The sequence below is a fragment of the Tachyglossus aculeatus genome, chromosome 7 (genome assembly GCF_015852505.1).
Source record: "Tachyglossus aculeatus isolate mTacAcu1 chromosome 7, mTacAcu1.pri, whole genome shotgun sequence".
Taxonomy (NCBI): Eukaryota; Metazoa; Chordata; class Mammalia; order Monotremata; family Tachyglossidae; genus Tachyglossus; species Tachyglossus aculeatus.
Window position 1 is genome coordinate 17,521,535 of NC_052072.1, and position 12,114 is coordinate 17,533,648.

The 12,114-nt window shown below is 50.2% G+C and overlaps 1 protein-coding gene across 4 annotated transcripts in view; it reads right to left on the bottom strand.

Annotated features, from left to right (window-relative positions):
- The window catches only part of ANKS1A (ankyrin repeat and sterile alpha motif domain containing 1A), a 255,025-nt gene that overhangs the window by 73,165 nt on the left and 169,746 nt on the right, over window positions 1-12,114 (bottom strand). For all 4 annotated transcript variants that reach the window (XM_038748704.1, XM_038748705.1, XM_038748706.1 and 1 more), the window contains one exon: window positions 7,534-8,099. In XM_038748704.1, the coding sequence (XP_038604632.1) occupies window positions 7,534-8,099 (566 nt within the window). The remainder of the gene's footprint in view (window positions 1-7,533; window positions 8,100-12,114) is intronic.

Genomic DNA, 12,114 nt, shown 5'->3' on the forward strand with positions numbered 1-12,114 from the left:
AACAGTGCTTTGTACATAGTAAGCGCTTAACAAATGCCATCATCATTATTATTATTATTATTAAAAAGTCATTTGATCTCTCTGGCCCTGTCACCTCGACTGCAAAATAGGGATGAAGTCTGAGAGCGCCAAGTAGGGCACGGATAGCCAACGCTCCTTGGAGACGGCCGGGGGCCAAATGACATCCGTGAGCATCGGAGGGGGATCTTTTTCCACCTGGCCAGACATTCGGGCTGCCCTCAATTCTGGGCAGGGGGGTCCGCGGGTTTCCGAGCAGACAGAGCAAGCAGGCCAGAAAAAGCAGGTCCCCCTGGGGAGGTCTGGATTTTCTCCTGTTCAAACAGGAGACTCTACTTAGGGCATTTGTCTCGCTAATATTATCATATTATATAAGGTAATCGAGACAACATTCGTTTAGTACCGGGGTAGACACAATACAGTCCGATCAGACACAAACGCAGACGGGGCTCATGGGCTATTGGGGAAGGAAAGCAAGTATTAAACAATAATGTGTTGCCAACTAGTACTTCCCAAGCGCTTAGTACAGTGCTCTGCACACAGTGAGTGCTCAACAAATACGATTGATTGATTTGTCTCGTTAATATGATCATACTATATATTATAAGGTAATCGAGACAACATTCGTTTAGTACCGGGGTAGACACAATACAGTCCGATCAGACACAAACGCAGACGGGGCTCATGGGCTATTGGGGAGGGAAAGCAAGTATTAAATAATAATAATAATAATGATGGCATTTATTAAGCGCTTACTATGTGCAACACACTGTACTAAGCGCTGAGCACTCCTGTTAAAGATTCATTCAATTGTATTTATTGAGCGCTTACTGTGTGCAGAGCACTGTACTAAGCGCTTGGGAAGGACAAATTCTCTCCCCTTCCTCCCCCCCGCCTTACCTCCTTCCCTTCCTCACAGCACCTGTATATATGTTTGTACGGATTTATTACTCTATTTATTTATTCATTTTACTTGTACATATCTATTCTATTTATTTTGCTTTGTTAATATGTTTTGTTCTGTTCTCTGTCTCCCCCTTCTAGACTGTGAGCCCGCTGTTGGGTAGGGACTGTCTCTATGTGTTGCCAACTAGTACTTCCCAAGCGCTTAGTACAGTGCTCTGCACACAGTGAGCGCTCAATAAATACGACTGATTGATCTGTCACGCTAATATGATCATATTATATATTATAAGGTAATCGAGGTAACATTCGTTTAGTACCGGGGTAGACACAATACAGTCAGATCAGACACAAACGCAGATGGGGCTCATGGGCTATTGGGGAGGGAAAGCAAGTATTAAATAATAATGTGTTGCCAACTAGTACTTCCCAAGCGCTTAGTACAGTGCTCTGCACACAGTAAGCGCTCAATAAATACGATTGATTTGTCTCGCTAATATGATCATATTATATATTATAAGGTAATCGAGGTAACATTCGTTTAGTAGCGGGGTAGACACAATACAGTCAGATCAGACACAAACGCAGATGGGGCTCATGGGCTATTGGGGAGGGAAAGCAAGTACTAAATAATAATAATGATGATGGCATTTATTAAGCGCTTACTATGTGCAATGCACTGTACTAAGCGCTGAGCACTCCTGTTAAAGATTCATTCATTCATTCAATCGTATTTATTGAGCGCTTACTGTGTGCAGAGCACTGTACAGCGCTTGGGAAAGACAAGTTCTCTCCCACCCTCCCCCCTTCCCTTCCCCACAGCACTTGTATATATGTATATATGTTTGTACGTATTTATTACTCTATTTATTTATTTTACTTGTACATATCTATTCTATTTATTTTGTTTTGTTAATATGTTTGGTTTTGTTGTCTGTCTCCCCCTTCTAGACTGTGAGCCCACTGTTGGGTAGGGACCGTCTCTATATGTTGCCAACTTGTATTTCCCAAGTGCTTAGTACAGTGCTCTGCACACAGTAAGCGCCCAATAAATACGATTGATTGATTGATTGATTACAAGTTGGCAACATATAGAGACGGTCCCTACCCAACAGCGGGCTCACAGTCTAGAAGGGGGAGACAGAGAACAAAACAAAACATATTAACAAAATAAGATAAATAGAATAGTAAATATGTACAAGTAAAATAGAGTAATAAATCTGTACAAACGTATATACAGGTGCTGTGGGGAGGGGAAGGAGGTAGGGTGGGGGGGATGGAGAGGGGGAGAGGAGAAAGGGAGCTCAGTGTGGGAAGGCCTCCTGGAGGAGGTGAGCTCTCAGTAGGGCTTTGAAGGGAGGGAGAGAGCTAGCTTGGCGGATGGGCAGAGGGATTGGGGGCATTCCAGGCCCGGGGGACGACGTGGGATGGGGGTCGACGGCGGGACAGGCGAGAGCGAGGTACGGTGAGGAGATTAGCGGCGGAGGAGCGGAGGGTGCGGGCTGGGCTGGAGAAGGACAGAAGGGAGGTGAGGTAGGAGGGGGCGAGGGGATGGATGGACAGCCTTGAAGCCCAGGGGGAGGAGTTTCTGCCTGATGCGCAGATTGATTGGTAGCCACTGGAGATTTTTGAGGAGGGGAGTAACATGCCCAGAGCGTTTCTGGACAAAGATAATCTGGGCAGCAGTGTGGAGTATAGACTGAAGTGGGGAGAGACAGGAGGATGGGAGATCAGAGAGGAGGCTGATGCAGTAGTCTAGTCGGGATAGGATGAGAGATTGAACGAGCAGGGGAGCAGTATGGATGGAGAGGAAAGGGCGGATCTTGGCGATGTTGCGGAGGTGAGACTGGCAGGTTTTGGTGACGGCTTGGATGTGAGGGGTGAACGAGAGAGCGGAGTCAAGGATGACACCAAGGTTGCGGGCTTGTGAGACGGGAAGGATGGTAGTGCCATCAACAGAGATGGGAAAGTCAGGGAGAGGGCAGGGTTTGGGAGGGAAGATAAGGAGTTCAGCCTTGGACATATTGAGTCCAAGACTGAGGATACAGAAGCAAAGAGATGCGAACTGACCTGCCCCAGTTCACACGGCAAGTGAGTGGAGGAGGTGGGATTAGAACCCAGATCTCAGTCAGTCATTCAGTCGGTCAGTTGTATTTATTGAGCTTTTACTATGTGCAGAGCACAGAACTAAGCACCTGGGAGAGGACAATGCAATAATAAACAGACACCTTCCATGCCCACTTGTACTTCCCAAGCGCTTAGTACAGTGCTCTGCACACAGTAAGCGCTCAATAAATACGACAATGAATGAACGAATGAGTTTACAGTCTAGAAGGGGAGACGGACATTAATATAAATAACAAATAAGTGACAGATATGGATGTAAGTGCTGTGGGGCTGGGATGGGGGGGGGGGGATGAACAAAGGGAGCAAGTCAGGATGACGCAGAAGGGAGTGGGAGAAGAGGAATGGAGGGCTTGAGTCTTTGCTCTTTTCACTAGGCCACACAGCTCCTGCACGCTAGACAGTGTTGTTCTCGGCTAGCTTGTGCCCTAACTACTCTGCCTCTGAACCCCTTTAGGTGTGGTATTTTGACTCGGAAAGCCCACCTTCCCTCTGCCTCAGCTCCTGCTGCCAAATCCCAGTTAGGAAGGGGCGCCCAGGTCCCTAGGGAGCTTGGAGGGGAAGACTGGGGTTCTGATCCCAGACTGAGCCCCCTCCTTCCTCTTCCCCTCCTCCCCCTCCTCCCCGACTTACTTCCTTCCCCTTCCCACAGCACCTATATATATGTTTGTACGGATTTATAACTCTATTTTATCTGCACATATTTATTCTATTTTGTTAATATGTTTTGTTTTGTTGTCTGTCTCCCCCTTCTAGACTGTGAGCCCACTGCTGGGTAGGGACCATCTCTAACTGTTGCCAACTTGTACTTCCCAAGTGCTTAGTACAGTGCTCTGCACACAGTAAGCGCTCAATAAATACGACTGAATGAATGAACGAATGATCCCGGCTCCGCCACTCGTCTGCTGTGGAAACCTGAGCGAGTCACTTCACTTCTCTGTGCCTCAGTTCCCTCATCTGCAAAATGGGGATTAAGACTGTGAGCCCCCTGAGGGACAGGGACCATGTCCAACCCGATTACCTTGTATGTACCCCAGTGCTTAGAACAGTGCTTGGCAACCACCATAATAATTTATGATAATGATGGTATTTGTTAAGTGCTTACTATGTGCAAAGCACTGCTCTAAGCGCTGGGGTGATCAGGTTGTCCCACGTGGGGCTCACAGCCTTCATCCCCATTTTACAGATAAGGGAACGGAAGCATAGAGAAGTTAAGTGACTTGCCCAAAGTCGCACAGCTGACAAGTGGCAGAGCCGGGATTAGAACCCATGACCTCTGACTCCCAAACCCGGGCTCTTTCCATCGAGCCACGCTGCTTTACTCGACCAAGCGCTTGCTACCATGCTCTGCATATAATAGGCTCTCAATTAAATACCTTTTATTCATCGACTGACTGAGGAGCCCCTTGTCTGACTGCAGGGATGGAAATTTCTTCTGCATAACTATTATCGAGATATCAATTTTTGCAAGATCCTGCAATTCAATCAATCATATTTATTGAGCGCTTACTGTGTGCAGAGCACTGTACTAAGCGCTTGGGAAGGACAAGTTGGCAACATATAGAGACGGTCCCTACCCGAAAGTGGGCTCACAGTCTAGAAGGGGGAGACCTGCCCACGACGAACTTACAGTCTAGAGAGGAGGGAGAGGGATATTAAACATGGTGACATCCCCGCTCCAACCCCACACTGGCCAAGGCCTTTGGGCGCCCGTATTTTTCGGGATCGTCTCCCACTCCGGACCAGCCTGGATTCCGGCCATTTACTGGAGGGAGAAACCTGTGAGCCCGCTGTTGGGTAGGGACCGTCTCTACATGTTGCCACCTTGCACTTCCCAAGCGCTTAGTACAGTGCTCTGCACACAGTAAGCGCTCAATAAATACGACTAAATGAGTGAATGAGAAACCGGGCCCATTTCTCTTCCAGGGAGATCTGCCTTCTCCTTAGACGAGTCACGCCCATGAACCTCTCTATGGCTGGAGGAGCATGGCTGGAGAAGCAGCGTGGCTCAGTGGAAAGAGCCCGGGCTTTGGAGTCAGAGGTCATGGGTTCGAATCCCGACTCCCCCACGTCTGCTGTGTGACCTTGGGCAAGTCACTTCACTTCTCCGAGCCTCAGTTACCTCATCTGTAAAATGGGGATTAAGACTGTGAACCCCACACGGGACAACCTGATCACTTTGTATCCCCCCGCAGCGCTTAGAACAGTGCTTTGCACATAGTAAGCGCTTAACAAATGCCAACATTGTTGTTGGAGGAGGAGGAAGAAGAAGAGGAGGAGGGGGAGGGCAGGGTCCTCCCTCGCCCGCTAGAAAGAGAAGAAACACTGCTTTCCCGTGTGATCGGAATGGGTCCGCACACCCATCTCAAGCGATCCGTCCATCAGTCGAGCCTACTGAGCGCTTACCGTGTGCGGAGCACTGCGCTTGGGAGAGTGTGACAGAACAGAGAAAATGGAAACCATCGGGTGTGATCTTTCTAAAATCTCCCTGGCTCCTCTCCTTGCCCTTTCTTCAACTCTCCCTTCTGTCCCAGCAGTAGCTCAAGAGGAGATCAAAATTCTCTCTTGAGAGAAGAATTCTACTGTGAGCCCATTGTTGGGTAGGGACCGTTTCTATATGTTCCCAACTTGCACTTCCCAAGCGCTTAGTACAGTGCTCTGAGCACAGTAAGCGCTCAATAAATACGACTGAATGAATGAATGAGAAACCGGGCCCATTTCTCTTCCAGAGAGATCTGCCTTCTCCTTCGACGAGTCACGCCCGTGAACCTCTCTATGGCTGGAGGAGGAGGAAGAAGAAGAGGAGGAGGGGGAGGGCAGGGTCCTCCCTCGCCCGCTAGAAAGAGAAGAAACCTGCTTTCCCGTGTGATCGGAATGGGTCCGCACACCCATCTCAAGCCAACCGTCAATCAGTCGAGCCTACTGAGCGCTTACCGTGTGCGGAGCACTGCGCTTGGGAGAGTGCGACAGAACAGAGAAAATGGAAACCATCGGGTGTGATCTTTCTAAAATCTCCCTTGCTCCTCTCCTTGCCCTTTCTTCAACTCTCCCTTCTGTCCCAGCAGTAGCTCAAGAGGAGATCAAAATTCTCTCTTGAGAGAAGAATTCTATTGTGAGCCCACTGTTGGGTAGGGACCGTCTCTATATGCTGCCAACTTGTACTTCCCAAGCGCTTAGTACAGTGCTCGGCACACAGTAAGCGCTCAATAAATACGATTGATTACTGTGAGCCCATTGTTGGGTAGGGACCGTCCCTATATGCTGCCAACTTGTACTTCCCAAGCGCTTAGTACAGTGCTCGGCACACAGTCAGCGCTTGATAAATATGATTGAATGAATGAATGAACAGAGTTGGTAGGCCCGTTCCCCGCCCACAAAGAGCTTCCAGTCTACAGAGGCGACCTTCTCTTCTCTTCACTCTACAAGGAGCTGAGAATTGGACTCAGTGGCTCCTGAAGTTGCTACTTAGTGCCAAGGCACACAGCCTCCCGGCACGTCAGCCCTCTCGCATTCCCTGGATGTTTACCAGCCTTGGGCAAATACTTTGTTTTCCTCCCAAGATCTGTCTCGGGCCACTGGAAAATATTCATGCGGCCGAGCTAATCTGTCAACAGCTCTGAAAGGCGAGGGCTATTAACCTCGTCCGCCCTTTCTCTCAGTCCCCCGAGTCTTCTCTCCCTCACGTCTCCTCGGCCCCACAACCCGAGCGGGCAAGAGGAGCGGAGAACCCTATAATAATAATAATAACAACGGCATTTGTTAAGCGCTTACTATGTGCAAAGCACTGTCCTAAGCGCTGGGGGGTTACAAGGTGATCAGGTTGTCCGGCGCGGGGCTCACAGTCATCATCCCCATTTTACACATGAGGTAACTGAGGCTCTGAGAAGTGAAGTGACTTGCTCAAGGTCACCCAGCAGACATGCGGTGGAGCCGGAATTCGAACCCACGACCCCTGACTCCAAAGCCCGGGCTCTTTCCATGTTACAAGTACAATTCTCCCAGTCATATGGCCAGTGCGGGGGGGAAGCGAGAGAGGGGAGGGGACGCCCGTGGACGGCTGGTGTCGGCAGCTTTGGTGTCGCAAACCCGATGCTCGGCCCGAATAACGACCCCAGGGCGGCGGTGGCGGCGGGGTTGGGATCCAAACATTCCCCAACAGCTTGTCATTTCTAAGAAAGGCACCTCACTGGATCCCGCTCCAATGGAACGGCTCTCCCGGCCTCCGCCCCTAATATTTAACTCTTCGGGGTCAGCCCTTCACACCCCAGGCGGTGAAACTCCCAACCCGGATCCGGGCAAGGGGGCGGCTTGGGGGGCGACCCTGATCGGCCGGGCAAGCGTGGCCGGCCAGCAGGCGCCCTGCCCCGCCAGAAGCAAGCACACGAAGCCCCTCCTGTGGGCTGCAGCCGCCCCCTCCCCTGAACCCACCCGGCCCCCCCAGACCGCCACGTCCAGCCAACTTCCTCTTCAACTGAGGTGCCCCCCTACCTCATCCCACTCGGAGGCGAAGGATGGAGACTTCTCCAGCCTCTTCTTCCCGACGCTGCAGTTCGACAGGGACTCACTCCGGCTCCCCATGGTATCCTCTTCCGTGGGCGAGCAGGTCAGGAGGTCGGAGTCCGACTTGGATAAGCTCCGGCTCAGTTTGAGCTCCGCTCTGAGCTTGCCGTTGAGAGAGGCCTGGCTCCCGGGCCCGCTCCGGTCTCCCTCTTCCTCGGCCCGTCCCGGGGGCCGGGCAGCCCACCGCGTCGTGGTTCCGGGGTCCGGCGAGACGGCGCTCGGGGGCGGGCCGTCGGCATCGCCCGCTTTCCCGTTTTGGTCGGCGGGGCCGGGCCGGACGGCTCCGGGGGCGGGGAAGCCGGAGTCCTGGGCCTGCATGACGGCACCGCGCGGCTCGGCCGCCCCGCCTTGGGCCACGGGAGAGAGGAGCCGGAAGGGATCCTCGCTGACCTCGCACCCTGGGGAAGAGCCGTGGAGAAGCCCGGAGAACTGTTCGGGGACCTGCCCGTCCGCGGAGTCCTGGCTCCGGCCGCCGCCGCTCCTCCCGCGGTCTTCTGAGGGGATGGAGAGAGAAATGAAAAATCAAATACGGCAGACGGCAACAAAGTTCCAGCCCACCCGGCAGGACGGCAAGGCGGAGTGAGGGGGGAGCCGTGGGGGAGAGGAGAGTGGCAGAGCAAGGAGGGAGACGCACAGATAGAGACGGAGAACAGCTCCGTATTGTTCTTAATGCTCGACTTGTACCCAAAGTCACGGCATTTAGGAAATTCCAAACGCTGGCCTGATTTATGCACTCTGGCGGCCGTCCTTCTTTTACGTCTGTTAACGCTACCAGGCGGGTCCTCCTAAATAAGGCAAAGAGAAGGGCTAACTCGATCCCGTGGAGGGAACGTGAGGGTGGAAAGAAAGAGGAAGAAAGAGGGAAAAGAAGGCGGTGGGGGGGGAGAGAGAGAGAGGGAGAGAGAACTCGCTCGCAGGCGAGGCCGAGTTCTGGAATATCTGATCCGCCTCTCCAAAGGCCGGCGTGTTATTTTCAGCACGACTCCCTTCCTCTGGCAAGGAGCGAGGGGGAAAAGTTGGAGAGGCAACACGCAACCTGCAACTTCTGGAATTCCTTCCCTAAAAGCCCCAAACAAAACTGCCAAGAAATAGCGGTTTCCTTCCCTGGGGGCTGGAGGGGGGGCGGTGGTTTGTACGCACCACGCCTCATCCTTCCCAAGCCGCCCAGCTGTTATTATTTGTTTTGGGTTAACCTTAGCCGGGAGAGCTGAAAACAAGATGGGCTCACGTGCCGTGCCGGGGTCGGGAGACATCCGCGCTTCTCCGGTGGCCTGCCGAGAAGCCTGGAAACATGACCCGCTTGGCTCGGACTGCCGACGACTCACTCCCGTACGACACCCGCCAGGGATATGCCATAGGCTCCTTTCCCAGAGCGACGGCCACGGCCAACTGGCAATCGACCGCCGGGCTCCAATCAACTAATGTCCCGGGGCGGGCCGGGGGCCTTTCCCCAGCCTGGACTCAAAGCCCGTTAAAGATTTTAATCTACTAGAGACAAGAGGCTCAAAAACCTCTTCCTTTTTCCTGTGATACTACTCTAATAACAATAATAATGATGGTATTTGTTAAGCACTTACTATGTGCAAAGCGCTGTTCTAAGCGCTGGGGGGGATACAATAATAATAATAATAATAATAATGATGGCATTTATTAAGCGCTTACTATGTGCAAAGCACTGTTCTGAGCGCTGGGGGGGATACAATAATAATAATAATGATGATGATGGCATTTATTAAGCGCTTACTATGTGCAAAGCACTGTTCTAAGCGCTGGGGGGGATACAATAATAATAATAATAATAATAATGATGGCATTTATTAAGCGCTTACTATGTGCAAAGCACCGTTCTAAGCACTGGGGAGGTTACAAGGTGATGAGGTTGTCCCACGGGGGGTTCACAGTCTTAATCCCCATTTTCTAGATGAGGGAACTGAGGCCCAGAGAAGTTAAGTGACTTGCCTAAAGTCACACAGCTGACAAGTGGCCGAGCCGGGATTTGAACCCATGACCTCTGACTCCAAAGCCCGGGCTCTTCCCACTGAGCCACGCTGCTTCATAAATAATAACCCACAGTCTTAATAATTCACAGTCTTCATCTCCATTTTGCAGAGGAGGGAACCGAGGCCCAGAGAAGTGAAGTGACTTGCCCGAAGTCACCCTGCTGACAGTTGGGGGAGCCGGGATTTGAACCCGTGACCTCTGACTCCAAAGCCCGGGCTCTTTCCACTGAGCCACGCTGCTTCTCTAATGTTGCCAAGCACGCTGCCGGGCACAAGGACAGCGGATAAGAGCGCGGGTGGCTCAGCACAAATCAATCAATCGTATTTATTGAGCGCTGACTGTGAGCAGGGCACTGTACAAGGTGATCAGGTGGTCCCACGGGGAGCTCACAGTCTTAACCCCCATTTTACAGGTGAGGTAACTGAGGCCCAGAGAAGTGAAGTGACTTGTCCAAAGTCGCACAGCTGACAATTGGCGGAGCTGGGATTTGAACCCATGACCTCTGACTCCAAAGCCCGGGCTCTTTCCATCATCATCATCATCACCATCAATCGTATTTATTGAGCGCTTACTATGTGCAGAGCACTGTACTAAGCGCTTGGGAAGTACAAATTGGCAACATATAGAGACAGTCCCTACCCTTCCACTGAGCCACGCTGCTTCTCTAGACTGTAAGCCCGTTGTGGGCAGGGACCGTGTCTACCAACTCTGTCGGATTGGGTCCTCCCAAGCGCTTAGTACGGTGCCCTGCCCCCAATAAGCGCTCCATAAATACCATCAATCGATTGGGGTTTTTTTAATGGTGCTTGCTCATTCATTCATTCAATCATATTTATTGAGCGCTTACTTGTTAAGCACTTACTATGTGCTTAAGTGCTTACCCCAGGAGCTCCATAAATACCATCGATCGATTGGGTTATTTTTAATGGTGCTTGCTCATTCATTCATTGAATCATATTTATTGAGCGCTTACTTGTTGAGCACTTACTATGTGCTTAAGTGCTTACCCCAGGAGCTCCATAAATACCATTGATCGATTGGGGTTTTTTTAATGGTGCTTGCTCATTCATTCATTCAATCATATTTATTGAGCGCTTACTTGTTAAGCACTTACTATGTGCTTAAGTGCTTACCCCAGGAGCTCCATAAATACCATCGATCGATTGGGTTTTTTTTAATGGTGCTTGCTCATTCATTCATTGAATCATATTTATTGAGCGCTTACTTGTTGAGCACTTACTATGTGCTTAAGTGCTTACCCCAGGAGCTCCATAAATACCATTGATCGATTGGGGTTTTTTTAATGGTGCTTGCTCATTCATTCATTCAATCATATTTATTGAGCGCTTACTTGTTGAGCACTTACTGTGTGCTTAAGTGCTTACCCCAGGGAGCTCCATAAATACCATCGATCGATTGGTGTTTTTTTAATGGTGCTTGCTCATTCATTCATTCAATCATATTTATTGAGCGCTTACTTGTTAAGCACTTACTATGTGCTTAAGTGCTTACCCCAGGGAGCTCCATAAATACCATCGATCGATTGGTGTTTTTTTAATGATGCTTGTTCATTCATTCATTCAATCATATTTATTGAGCGCTTACTTGTTAAGCACTTACTATGTGCTTAAGTGCTTACTCCAGAAGCTCCATAAATACCATCGATCGATTGGTGTTTTTTTAATGGTGCTTGCTCATTCATTCATTCAATCATATTTATTGAGCGCTTACTTGTTAAGCACTTACTATGTGCTTAAGTGTTTACTCCAGGAGCTCCATAAATACCATCGATCGATTGGTGTTTTTTTAATGGTGCTTGTTCATTCATTCATTCAATCATATTTATTGAGCGCTTACTTGTTAAGCACTTACTATGCGCTAAGCACTGTACAAAGTGCTGGGGTAGATACGGGATAATCACGTTGGACAGCCTCTGGCCTACCTAGGACTTCCAGTCTTAACTTCTAGACTGTGAGACCGCTGTTGGGTAGGGACCGTCTCTATATGTTGCCAAGTTGGACTTCCCAAGCGCTTAGTACAGTGCTCTGCACACAGTAAGCGCTCAATAAATATGACTGAATGAATAAATGAATCCCCATTTTACAGATGAGGTGAATAATAATAATAATGGTATTTGTTAAGCGCTTACTATGTGCCAAGCACTGTTCTAAGCACTGGGGAGGTTACCAGGTGATCAGGTTGTCCCACAGGGGACTCAGTTTTCATCCCCATTTTCCAGATGAGGGAACTGAAGCCCAGAGAAGCGAAGTGACTTGCCCAAAGTCACACAGCCGATGAGTGGCGGAGCCAGGATTCAAACCCACAACCTCTGACTCCCAAGCCCGGGCTCTTTCCACTGAGCCACGCTGCTTCTCTGGTGAATGAGGCACAGAGAAGTGAAGTGACTTGCCCAACGTCACATAGGAGGCAGGTGGAGGACCCCCGACCCCCAGACCCGTGCTCTATTCATTCATTCATTCAATCGTATTTATTGAGCACTTAATGTGT